At 47.1% G+C, this 13,478-nt stretch overlaps 1 protein-coding gene across 12 annotated transcripts in view; it reads right to left on the reverse strand.

Moving 5' to 3' along the window:
* Positions 1 to 13,478, reverse strand: part of PGPEP1L (pyroglutamyl-peptidase I like) — a 64,287-nt gene that overhangs the window by 14,287 nt on the left and 36,522 nt on the right. For 5 of the 12 annotated variants that reach the window (XM_082387115.1, XM_082387119.1, XM_082387117.1 and 2 more), the window contains 2 exons: positions 12,630 to 12,852; positions 1,550 to 2,037 (listed from right to left, as the gene is read on the reverse strand). In XM_082387115.1, the coding sequence (XP_082243241.1) occupies positions 1,787 to 2,037; positions 12,630 to 12,852 (474 nt within the window). In that variant the 3' untranslated portion in view covers positions 1,550 to 1,786. The other 7 variants (XM_082387118.1, XM_082387120.1, XM_082387121.1 and 4 more) reach the window with 3 other exon arrangements.

Below are 13,478 nucleotides of genomic sequence, written 5' to 3' on the forward strand. Positions count from 1 at the left end.
AAATAACACTGGAACCGGGTCCCAGAGGACGCTTGCTTGCCACCGTCCTGAGACAGAAGCTAAAATAAGGGGGTGTCCAGGGCTCTGGGCAGCAGGTGTTTGCCTACAACTACAGAAGGCACTCCACATTAACAGCCGTGCAGCAGGACCTATGCTTGCTGGCCAGACCATCCCACCCCACTTGCTGCCTTTGATCTGCTACAGTAGGACTTTGATCTGTTTCACGGCAAGTGAGCCAGTTTCATATGCAAAGGGGTCCTGTAAAGTCTATTACAAATGCACAAGTGTGCTGGAGGGCTAATGGTAAAGCGAGCTCCTTTGCCCAGTTCCTTTGTTATTAAGGTGCAGCTGCTTTTTCTTACAGTGAATAAATCTGGGTACTAAGTGACGATGATTTTTTTTTTAATGGAATTAAGTGGAAAATGATAGCTGTGAGCATACCAACATAAGAAGAAATTTCCCAGAGCTTAGTCACCTTCAAGCTCTTTCTCCAAAATACAGTGTTGCTAATGGGGTTCCCAATGGAAATTTGCCCCCAGAAAACACTGGACAAGTAAAACCTTGTTGTGAACAGCTTGGAACCGTGTCATAAAGTCAAAATGAAAGATGAAAAGGGGAGGTTCTGTTTCTGAAAAGGTAGGGATAACACTGACCATGGCAGAGAAGCTAAACCCAGCTATTAACCTTTGCTTTAGGATCAAACACTACTGGGGGAATGTAAAGTGATACAGCTGCCATGGAAAGCAGTATAGCAGCTCTCCCAAAAAAGTAAACATAGAATTACCTTATGATCCAGCAATACACACACATACACACACACACCAAGATTCTAACAGATATTTGCACAGCAGTGTTCATAGTAGTAGTATTCACAATAACCAAAAGGTAAAAGCAACCCAGTGTCCATCAAAAGATGAATGGATAAACAAAATGTAGTCTATACATACAATGGAATATTATTCAGCCTCAAAGGAAGGAAATTCTGATGCATGCCACAACATGGATGAACCTTGAAGACATTATGCTAAGTGAAATAAGCCAGTCACAAAAGTACAAGGATTCCATTTATATGAGGTCCCTAGAGTAGTTAAATTCAGAGATGGAGGGTAGAATAAAAGATGCCAAGGGCCTCGGGGGGAGAAGGGTGGAGACACTGTTTAATGGGTACAGAGTTTCCGTTTGGGATGATGAGAAAATTCTGGAGATGGATGGTGGTGATGGTTGCACAACAAGTGAATGTACATAATGCCACTGAACACTTAAAAATGGTTAAAATGGTAAATTTTATGTTATGTGTATTTTACAATAATTTTTTAGTAAAGTTAAGAAAGAAAAAACCAAACACTAAAGACTCAGTGGCTCAGAAGCTGCCCACAGCATCTGGATGCACAAGCTTGGAGGCCCAGAGTGGGGCGCCCGAGTAGCAGCTGCACCTGCGTTTCCCATGGTCGGCCAGTGCCAGGTCATCCCACCACACAGGGCTCGCAGAACAGGTCTGGGGTCCCAGAAATCTGGGCAGGATCACACAGGCCTGCTGCATAGACTTTTAAGAGGAAAAAAAATTACTAGCATTTCATTTTATTGTCCGGAAAACCATAACTGAAGCTAGTTAAGCCCTTGTGAAATGTCTGCCTTTCAGAGTGTTCTTTCTTCTGACAATAAAATAACCCTTTGTGATTTCATTGGGCTAATTCAGAACTTTTTTCCTCTGTGTAAACTGTTTTACAAGCAAATTTTTAAAAGCCTCTCAAAGCACAGCTGAACTCTACATACGGGAATGAAACATTTAATTTTCTCTAAAGGAGCAGTCCCCCAGTTGGTTCCCCTTGTCTGGAATCGCAAAGGCTGAGTTTCCTGTGAACCAGGCGTTGAGACCTGGTTTTCTCAGTCTCCTCCAGCATTTCCTGGATGATAACTTGCAGGGCTTTTCCCAGCAGGCTAGCCGGAAGCGAAGGAGATAATGGAGGGACATGGACGAGCGCCGCGCACCCATTTCCATGATGCAAAGACAGGTAGTAGGTGTAATCGCAGACATACCTACAACCACACAAAACGCCAAGTTACTCCTTGGACCAGCCTCTAACCTCAGTGAAATGTAAGCAGAAGCGCCAATGAAGCATCCACAAAGCATGAGGGAAGACTGCCACCAGGGAGACCCAGGTTTTGTTCTTCTGCCAAAGAACATGCTGCTGGGAATGAGCCATGGAGAGACCGGCTCTTGGCCTCATGTCCAGCAAGTGGCTGAACCCTGGAAGGGACCAGATTTTCAACCAACTAGTCCAAAACGTTCTCCCCTCAACCCCGTGAACCTTTCTCATTCATGTCTGCATTGAGTCATTTTGTTGTCACAGCTGCTTCAGGTCTTTGCTCACAACCCTGCCACCTCCACCTTTAGCAGGAGTTAACATAAATCTTTAAGTTAACGGATCCAGAGATAAGACAGGAAGAAACAAAAAAAAGAAGATAAGAAACACAAAAAAAAAACTAGATGGAACTAACTGGGGACGAGATGGCCACAAACCTGACCTCCAACAGACCCTGGGTCTCACTATGTGTTGATTTTTCTAAATTAGCATATTAAATGACACATCTACCGGCTGCCATAACTGGACATTAAGGACCAAAAAAGCATTAAAAAGGGGGTGGCACTCTAGTCCCCTGAAAAAGCCCTGCCCCTTCCCAGGTAGACTAATGCATATGCCTCCCCATCATTAGCCTCACTCCTATCTTTAAAATTAAATCCCTCTCACCAAGTGGGTGATAAGTTGATCTATAAACTTAGTTCCTGCTTCTCCAATCTCTGACCGCTGAATAAGGCTCAACCCAAGCAGGAAAAAGAACCCTCTCCCGCTGAGGCAGGGCGCATCGGCTCAGCTAGGGCCTGAGCAGGGTCCATACAACTTAATTTGGTAACAAATTCTGGCATCCAACAAGGGGGGCATTCTGTCTGTTAACTCAGGGTTACTCACTGACCCAGGGCCAACAAAGCCGGCTAAATAACTGAGCTGTTTGCCCCAATTCTCAACTGCTGGGCCAGTAAGGGCTACTAAATTAAGCCTGAGATTGAAAAGCAGCCAAGGATCAAGTGGAGCACTCCTCAGGTAAAGAACATTTCTTTGTTTCATGTGTGTGACATAAGCCCTAGTCTCTGTTCTTGATATGAGTGAAGCTTCAATCTCTGTTCTATGTGGTTTTGTTTGTCCTAATGCTCTTGGAAATACATGCCATAACTGTGGGCACGGGTTGAGCACTTGAAGGCCACTATGGCGTTTGCCACCAAAAAGGATAAGTTGGTCATGCACCAGGGTAGATGAGCACTGGGTACCCTGCCAACCAGAAGCAAATGTCCGTGTAAGTAGGCACACTGTAAAACATTCACAGCCCCAACCTCTACAGCGTTCCCACCTCTAGGGTATAGTCAAAAATCCAAGAGCACATCTTCTGTGTTGGTTCCTCTTGCCCTAACTTGCCATCCCGGGGCAAGGTATACGTCTCTGTTGGGTAGGTCCCTCCCCACTACCCTCCACCACAGATCCCTAGGGATCCCTCCTCTGAGACATGAACCCTTTAAAAATCTTGTTTTCATCAGATTTCAGGAAAATCACTTTGTCTAGTTGGGGAAGGAAGAAGAGGACCCCCAAATTGTCCAAAGTCCTTGGGTCCTCGTAGCTGAGAGTATAGAAAACTGGACACATACCAAATGGGCATTCGGCCTGCTGCCTGATTACCTGTAACGGAGCAGGGACACATCCTTTGTGAACAAGCCTCCTTGACTACCGGAGAGGCTCTTTAACTGAGCAATTTATCTGATTAGAGAACGCTTATTTCCCACTCCCCCTTCACCCTATCTCTGGGGACTGCTTGCTGAAAGATATCTCCTACAGCCCCACAGTGGGTCTGGGAACATCTAGTCACTGACTTAAGAGGGCCTTTATAGGGACTTCCCTGGTGGCGCAGTGGTTAAGACTCCGTGCTCCCAATGTTGGGGGCCCGGGTTCAATCCCTGGTCAGGGAACTAGATCCCACATGCATGCTGCAACTAAGAGTTTGCAAGCCACAACTAAGCAGGCCACGTGCCAAGACTAAGAAGCCGGCGAGCCGCAACTAAGGAGCCTGCCTGCCACAACTAAGACCCAACACAACCAAATAAATTAAATAAATAAACGTTAAAAAAGGGGGGGAGCTTTATAACTAAGGCCCTCTTGGACAGTGTCTCCCCTTCCAGCCCCTGCGAAGATTGGTTCAGGTTTCAGTTAGAGCTCCTAAACCACTTGGTGTGGGTCAATCTTGTGGGATCTGCATCGCCACCAACCCTAAGAAGAGGCCACTGGGAAGTTGGAAACAGACTAAATAAGGACTCCCCAGTATGGGTAATCAAGCCTCTATCCCAGTGAACGCTGTTAAGGTGCATTCTCCATAACTGGAAATTCTTTGAGTAGCGCCCACTAACAGGGAGACAGCTTATTTTCTTTTGTAACACCGCATGGCCCCAATATAAACTGGCGGATGGAGAAAGTCGGCCAACTAACAACTCTCTAAATTCTAATACTATTTTTTAATTTGACCTCTATTGCCAGCGTTAAAAAAAAAAAAACGGGATAAGATCTCCTATGTCCAACTTTTCATGGCCCTTAGCCAAATAAAGGGCTTCTGGAAAAAATGCAAGGCTAGTTCAAATTTCTCTTTCCTGGAATTGGAATCTCAGCCTGAGGATCCTCTTGACTTCCTCCCTCTGCTAAGGGTAGCTGCCCCCGCTTCCAACAGTTCACCTAAGACTCCTGAGTCATCGACATCTACCCCTACCTCTCCTGAATCCCCGACGCTCTCTACTCCCTCAAGTTCACCACCTCCCTACCTGGTGCCCCCTCTTCCGCCCAATGGGTGGTCCCCCTCCCCGACTCTTTCACCTCCATCTCTTGGTACACCTTCCTTGGGGACTAGTCCAATGCACACCTGTAGCAGCATTCAGTACCAGCCCTCTGGAATCAATAAGCTATTACCCCTTCAGGAGGTTCCCAATGGAAAGGGCAAACTGACCACCGTGTAGGTACCCTTCTCTTCTTTGGATCTCTATAACTGGAAGGATCGATCCAAGGGTTTAAGGGAAGACCCCGAGGGAGTCCTTAATTTAGTTCGGGGAATACTGCACACTCATTTGAGTGGATACCCAAACCCTCCTAAACATCTTATCGTCTGGGGAAGAAAAGGTACTGATTATAATTAATGCAAGGGAGGAAGCTGCTAAGACCAATCAAAATAACGCGGGGCATGCGGTATACCAGCCTGGAGTCCAGGCTGTTCCCGACACGGACCCTGGGTGGGGCCATCTAGAGGAAAATGGTCAGCAGCATCTCACACATTTCAGGAATTTGATTCTGAAGGGCATTCAATCAGCGGGGAAGAAACTCATAAATTGGAGTAGGTTCAAGGAGTCATCCAAGGACTGAAGGAAAATCCCTCAGCCTTCCTTTAGCACCTAAGGGAGTGTCTCCGAGTGTATACAAACATAAACCTGGTGTCATTGGAAGGGCAGGCCATTATTAAGTACCATCTTATTTCCCAGAGTGCCCCAGACATTAGGAGAAAATTACAAAAGTTGGAGAGAGGGCCCACCACACCTACTTCCCGGCTGGTGGAATCAGCATTTCGGGTGTTTAACAACCGGGATCTGGAGGCCGATACAAAGGAAAATAAACGAGCAGAACAAACTGCCAGTTCTCTGGCTTTAGCAATTCAGGGTTAATCGACCTCCAAGGGATGACACCCACCCCCCGCCCCCCCCCCACACACACACAAGGGACCCTGTAACATCAATGAGTCGCCTGGGATTTCGAAGACCATGCCCACAGTGGAGAGAAGGGCTTAAAGACAATCAGTGTGCTAACTGCATAGAGGAGGGCCACTGGAAAGGGGAATGCCCCAAATGTCTCAGAAGGAGACTAAGTGGGCCACCATGTCCTGGCCCACCCTCATTGGTCACACACATAAAAGAAGAGGACTGAAGGGGCCCAGGGGCTCCTAGGAGCACCCGGGAAATTACCCCCAAGAAGCCTTGGCTGACCCTGACTACAGGTGGCAAAAAGGCTGACTTTTTAGTCAACACAGGGGCCACTTACTGGGTCCTGAACACCCAACAAGGCAAAATGACCAAAGATAAATATAAGATAATGGGAGTGAAAGGGAAGCCGCAGGAAGGCAATATTATAGAGCATCTTGAGTGCGATTTGGAAGGAAAAAAGTTATCTCACTCTTTCCTGTATGTCCCGGAATGCCTAATTCCTCTAATAGGAAGAGATTTAGTATATAAGTTGGGAGCTACATTTTATCTCAGAGACACAAAACTTAACATCAAAATACCTAAGACTCCCTTCCATTCCATAGTGCTCATGCTACCACCCTCTGCCAAGAATAATGGCTCAATTAACCTTGAGGGGATTAATCCCTCAGTATGGGCCCACGACACTGTGGGCAGAGCCAGGAGGGCACCACCAGTCGTGGTCAAGCTGCGACCCGCCTACAATCACCCAAATAAAAAACAATACCAATTAAGCAAAGAAGCCCTAGCGGGCATTAAATAGAAAGTCTACTCAAACAAGGGCTTCTTAGACCCTGCCATTTTCCTTGCAAAACTCCTAATCTGCCAGTAAAAAACAAAAACAAAAACAAGAGATACTGGCTAGTTCAGGACCTCCAAGCTGTAAATGAAGCTATGGAGGAAATTCACCCAGCGGTGCCAAATCCCTACACCTTACTCTCTACCCTAAACTGCGAAAGGATTTGGTATTCAGTGTTAGATTTAAAAGACACCTTCTTTTGTGTGCCCTTAGCCCTGTAATCTCAGTACATTTTTGCATTTGAATGGCAGGTGGAAGCATGAAAAAACAACATTTGTGCTGGATGGTTCTGCTCCAGGGATTTAAAAACTCTCCCACCCTTTTTGGAAAGGTTTTAGCTGAGGCTCTTAGTGACCTTGAGTTAGAACAAGGGACTAGGACTTCCCTGGTGGCACAGTGGTTAAGAATCTGCCTGCCAACGCAAGGGACACCAGTTCAAGCCCTGGTCCAGGAAGATCCCACATGCCGCAGAGCAAGTGAGCCCGCATGCCACAACTACTGAGCCCGTGCACCTAGAGCCCATGCTCCACAACAAGAGAAGCCACTGCAATGAGCAGCCCGCGCACCGCAACGAAGAGTAGCCCCTGCTCGCCACAACTAGAGAAAGCCCACACGCAGCAACAAAGACCCACTGCAGCCAAAAATAAAATATTAATTAATTAAAAAAAAAAGAACAGGGTACTATACTTCAATATGTGTATGACATTCTAATCGCCACCCCACCAAAGAGCTTTTCGACCATAACACAGTTAATGCCTTAAATCAGCTGGCCGAGAGAGGATATAAAGTTTCAAAGGAAAAAGCCCAAATCTCCCTCCAGCAGGTAGAACACTTAGGGTTTAATAATAGAAAAGGGGCACAGAGCACTGTCTAAGGAGAGGAAAGAACATATTTGCCAGATGGCACCCCTAGTACGAGAAAACAGCTCCAGGGTTTCCTGGGAATGCCTGAGTTCTGCCACATACGGATCCCCAATTCTGCCTTAATTGCTAAGCTCTCGTATGAACAATTAAAAAGGAAGGACCTTGACCATTTTGAGCAGACCCCCAATTGTGACTGGGCATTCCTAGAACTCAAAAACCATCTCATGAGAATCCCCGTGTTACCTTTACCCTACCTGAGTCTCCCTTTCCATCTACATGTACATGAGAGAGGAGAAACTGCCCTGGGCTTGCTTAAACAAAAACTTGGACCTCTGACTCAGGTTGTAGCCTGTTTTTCTAAACAATTGGACCAAACTGCTAAAGGAGGGCCCCCATGTTTACAGGCTGTAGCTGCTACTTCTCAGCTTCTCAAAGAAGCTAACAAATTAACTTTTGGACAGCCTCTGACCATCTGGACCCCACACCACCTTGTAAAGTTAAGGGGGGCAGACTGGTTATCCTCTGGTCAAACCCTCCAAGTCCAAGCCATGCTTCTAGACAACCTGTCTGTGACTCTGAGGCGCTGTAATGGCCTTAACCCTGCCTCCTTGCTACCTCAGACAGGTCCAAAATTAACTCATGATTGTGAGGAAGTTATGGAACAGGTTTATTCCAGCAGGGCTGACTTAAAGAGCTCCCCTAGAGAGAAGGCAGGATTGGAATGGTTCACTGATGGGAGTTGCTTTATGAAAGATGGAAAACAAAAGGCAGGCTACACAGTGGTTTCTGTCACTGAAGTGGTGGAAGCTAAAAGCCTTGCCCTCTGGCTGCTCTGCTCAGAGGGCTGAGTTAATTGCCCTAATCAGAGCACTAGAACTGGGGAAAGGGAAAGTTGTCAATATCTACACTGACTCTAAATATGCTTATTCAATCCTACACACCCATGGGGCCATCTGGAAGGAGAGGGGAATGCTGACCTCAGGGAATAAACAGATTAAAAATGGGGGGGGGGTGAATTATGAGGCTGCTGGAGGCTATACCCCTGCCAAAGAGTATAGCCTGTATTCACTGTAGAGGCCATCAAAAGGGAGAAGCAGAAATAATAAGAGGAAATAACAGAGCAGATATGGTAGCTCAACAAGTAGCAGAGGGTGGGGACAGACTTCAAACGTCACTCCTACTGGTACTCCCAGATCCTAATTCTTACACTCCCATATACACCCCAGAAGAAAGAGAAAAGCCTTTGAGATGGGGCTATTTTAAAAGCCCAGAGGGGCTTCCCTGGTGGCACAGTGGTTGAGAATCTGCCTGCCAATGCAGGGGACACAGGTTCGAGCCCTGGTCTGGGAAGATCCCACATGCCGCGGAGCAACTAGGCCCATGAGCCACAACTACTGAGCCTGCGCGTCTGGAGCCTGTGCTCCGCAACAAGAGAGGCCGCGATAGTGAGAGGCCCGCGCACCGCGATGAAGAGTGGCCCCCACTTGCCACAACTAGAGAAAGCCCTCGCACAGAAATGAAGACCCAAAACAGCCAAAAATAAATAAATAAACAAATGTAAAAGCCCAGAATATCAGGAATGGATGGTTAACGATCATGGGCAGCTGTTCCTCCCATCAGCTACTGCACTCCAAGCCATCCGGGAAGCTCACCAGAGCACACGTTATGGGCAGGAGGCCCTGTGTCAATGGCTCACCAAATCCATGACTACTCCCAACTTCTGAAGTCTCCTTAAACAGGTGGTTGAAGCTTGCCCTGTCTCCAGAATAACCCCAACACTTACCGCCCACCAAGGTCAAGGGAGTGACCCCCACCCAGTATAGAGGCACACATCCAGGTCAAGACTGGCAAACTGATTTTACAGTAATGCCCCGGGCACAAGGAAATTTTTAGATTTTTGACTGACACGTCTGGCTGGATGGAGACATTCCCGACCCAAACCAAGACGACCTCGGAGATCTCTAAGGCCCTGCTCAAAAAAATAATCCCTCAGTTTGGGCTCCCTAAATCCATTCAAAGTGACAGTGGGCCCACCTTTGTTTCTCAAATTACTAAGGAAGTCTCTAGAGCCCTAGGAATTAAATGGAGTTTACACTCTTCTTGGAGACCACGATCTTTAGGAAAAGTAAAAAAACAAATGAAACTCTCAAAAGAAATTTAGCCAAACTATGTCAAGAGACTCATCAACCTTGGATCTCCCTTCGCCCCACAGCACTTTTGAGAATGCAATTAGCCCCTAAAGGAAAGCTCAGGTTAAGTCCATAAGAGATCATGTACAGGAGGCCCATTCCTGAAGGACCCGGCTACAAAGCCAACCTTAGGGATATGGACCAAATGAAATATGCCTTACAGAGAGGGGAAATAATCAAAGCTTTACACGCCTAAGGGAATCAGGAATTGCCTTCCCCTTCTGACATGGTTTTACATTCTTTGTACCCTGGGGATTGGGTTTATTTGAAAACCTGGAAGGCTGGAAATCCACAAGACCAGTTAGACCCCAAGTGGACAGGACCTTATCTTGTTATCTTGACCAATCATTCAGCCTGACAATTGCAGGGCATAACTCCGTGGGCCCACCATACCAGAGTGAAGACGGCACCTACACCTGAGGAAGAAGTTACTGAGCCACGCACTCAATACACCTGTGAACCTGTCACAGACCTTAAGTTACTTTTGAAAAGGACTAACTTACCAATAGATAAGTAATGTGGTGGACAGGCTTATTAGTTGGTCTTGTCATTACTATTGCCTTACTTGGCTTCTGCTGTTCTGCCAAACCCCTCCCTCTGGCAAACACCTCCTCTGTCCATGCTGGACATATGGGATATTAACATTGGAAGCAGGATGAGTGGCCATTATTGTCTATTCTTTCTTCTCTGCTCTATCTATCTCTTACAACCATCCACACAGAATGGGAATTTAATGCAATAGTAAATTTCTCGAGAATTATAGCCTGTGGACAAAATCTATCCCAGTGCTGGATCTGTCACCCCCACTCTCCAAGTGACACCTACGGATTAAAGGTATTACATTTTACCCCTAAGAATGATAACCTCACTCTCACCTTGGCTAAACCTACCCCTCTTGAAGTTCATATCCCATCCCTAACGCAGCTTCCCTGCTTGGATTCCCTCTAACGAATACAAAGCACTCACTCTAAAGTGCTCTGATTGTCTTGCTGCCACTGCCCATATTAAACACCCCTACCAAAGGGAGGAACTTGCAATAACACCTTAGGGCTGCTCTGGACTCTGATCAATGCTTCTTCCATTATCCCACAATTTAAGTACCCCGGGATTGACTCCTGTGGAAATCTCACCTGTTGGTGCCCTCTGAACCAACTTGATGAATACACACAGGGACCAGAAGGGAGATGTACTTATTGGAGAGGGAAAATGCCAGTTGTCTGGCATTTAGTATATGGCCCTCCTAAGGCCTGGGGAAAAGCCACTAGTCAAGAATCCCTCAGTAAGCCCCGCTATGCAGGTGGGCCTCTCTCCCCACACTGCAAGGGCACCCCGTCTTGGGCTAGCCACTTATGGAGGTGGTTCAACTCCCCAGAACATAAGCTCCCCCTGGGTACCTGTTCCTTTGTGGCCCAAGAATAAACCAACTGCCCCATCAGACCAACCCCAACTCCGCCTTCCCTTCTCTGGAGTGGGCTCTAGCCCTTCCTTGTTTAGATAATGCCCAGCTGGGGGAACATTGCATGCTAGGCCAGCTAAATTCTCGGAACCTAGGTATAACCATTCATAATATCACCCTGCCCTGAGATAAAAGAGCAATAGGATTGCTATTGATCATTCTGGCAGGAATAGGGACTGCTCCAGACTAGCAGCTCCCTGGGGAGGCTTCGCATACCATGAAATCACTCTACAAAATCTCACCCAGGCCTAATTGCTACTATCCTGCTTATCTTTGGGCCTTGCCTCCTTAACTGCCTTGTCAACTTCCTTAGTAAACAGCTTGAAGCCATCAAACTTTAGATGATACTAACACAAGGGTACAAGCAAGTGGGACTGCAGCTTGGCGACAATCAGACTTATTTTAGGCTAGTCAGGAACAGTTCTGCTCCTCTAATCCAGGGAAAAATTATGCTCAGGTTCAGCAGGAAGCAGTTCAGAAGTCAGACCTTTGCCCTTCAACGCCCCTCAAGAATGAGGGGGAATAACAAGGAAAGGGGGATTTTATTGCCAGAGCTTCTCCAGGTCTTTGCTCAAAACCTGCCAACCCCCACCTTTAGCAGGAGTTAACATAAATCTTTAAGTTAAAGGATCCAGAGATAAGAAAGAAAGCTACAAACAAACAAACAAAAACAGGTGGTACTAGCTGGGACCAAGATGGCCAGGAACCTGACCTCCAACAGACCCTGAGTCTCCTTATATGTTGATTTTACTAAACCAGCTTAACATGCTTAATAAGACACACCTACTGGTGTCCAGGACCAGCGATTAAGGACCATAAAAAGGATAAAAAGGGGGTGGCACCTCACTCCCTCAAAAAAGCCACGCCCCTTCCCAGGCAGACTAATGCATATGCCTCCCCATCATTAGCCTCACTCCACCTCCCTTTGTCTTTATCTTTAAAATTAAATCCCTCTCACCAGGTAGGTGAGAAGTTGATCTGTAAACTTAGTTCCCACTTCTCCATTCTTTGGCCACTGAATAAAGCTCGAACCCAAAGGGAAAAAGAACAGAGGCCAGGCTAGGACCTGAGCAGGGTTCATAGGACTTAATTTGGTAACAATTTGTTCATTCATTCTTTGCAGGGAGGAGTAACTATCTCCTAGGGGGTCAGAGTCTGGAGAAAAAAAGGTAAATTAATCTTCATCTGGGCTAAACCAGAAGTTAATTCACAACTTTGCCAGCAATAAATAAAAATAAAACATCCACAAAATGTTAGTGGCTCTCAACATCCCCATCCCATCCCTCCTCCTCTGCCAGCCACCAGGCCGGTGAGTGGGAGGGGGCCTCGGAACCAGCCCTGGGCGTGAGTGAGCAATGGGCCAGTGTGCAGGGTGACTCTGGGCTGTTCCCTGCCGCCAAGCACCCAGCTGGATGGCACAGGATGGCACATCCCAGGAGAAAGGCTGGTCAGAGGCCACTTCAGCCCTTCCTCCTCCCCTACGTGCCCAGGAACAAAACGCACCTGCCTGCGTCTCGGGAAAAGGCCACCTCCACGCCCTCGACCACCGCGCTCCTGCTGACTGCCTTCATGCTGACTCCCGAAGCGATCACTTCTGGGCCATCCGGAAGGCACACGCCGCACTCAGGGTGGAAGCCCCGGATGTCGGCGTCCCCGTAGCCCCAGTTCTTGCCGCACTGTTCCAGAAAGATGGCCTTGGCGGCGGGGTCCATGCCCACATGCACAACGAGCTGTGTGAACACACGTGGCGGCAGGAGATTAGGGAAACTGAGGTCTGCTCTCCCCCCAGACCACACAGAGGGAGAGCTCCGGGGTGCAAGACACCTCAACATCCCAAATGTGCCAGCATCACCCCCATCCCCTGCCTGCTTCCCCTGATGAATGTGCTGGAACGAAAAACAGCTGGATAGAAACCCATGTGGCATCTAATTTAAATACTTTTATATTTTAAAATATTCTTACAGGGTAGTATATTCCTTTTTTCCCTGGGGGATCCAGCTGGTATCTAAGCGTGTCCCAGGAGAAGCTTAGCCTTTCTGTGGAGGTTTCCATCTCTTTTATGAAACTCCTTAATAAAGGAAGTTAGTAACAGTCTAATAAAATAGTTAGAATTTTTTGAGCCAATTATTTTTCCTCTTTGAAAAAATAGCTGATTGTTTTATCAAAATATTTGGGGTGTTGTCTTAATGGTTTGGTGGTCTATGTTTTATTAATATTATCTGGTCATTGTATTTGGGGGATATTTGTACCAGCTTCCTATACAGTAACTGTTGTGGTAAGATAGGCTGGGAGTGATGAAGATGGGCCTCCCCAGGTGGGCCACTCTCCCATCTCCCAGTGGGGCTGCTCTCAAACT

The sequence above is a fragment of the Balaenoptera borealis genome, assembly GCF_965194805.1.
Source record: "Balaenoptera borealis genome assembly, chromosome: 3".
Lineage (NCBI taxonomy): Eukaryota > Metazoa > Chordata > Mammalia > Artiodactyla > Balaenopteridae > Balaenoptera > Balaenoptera borealis.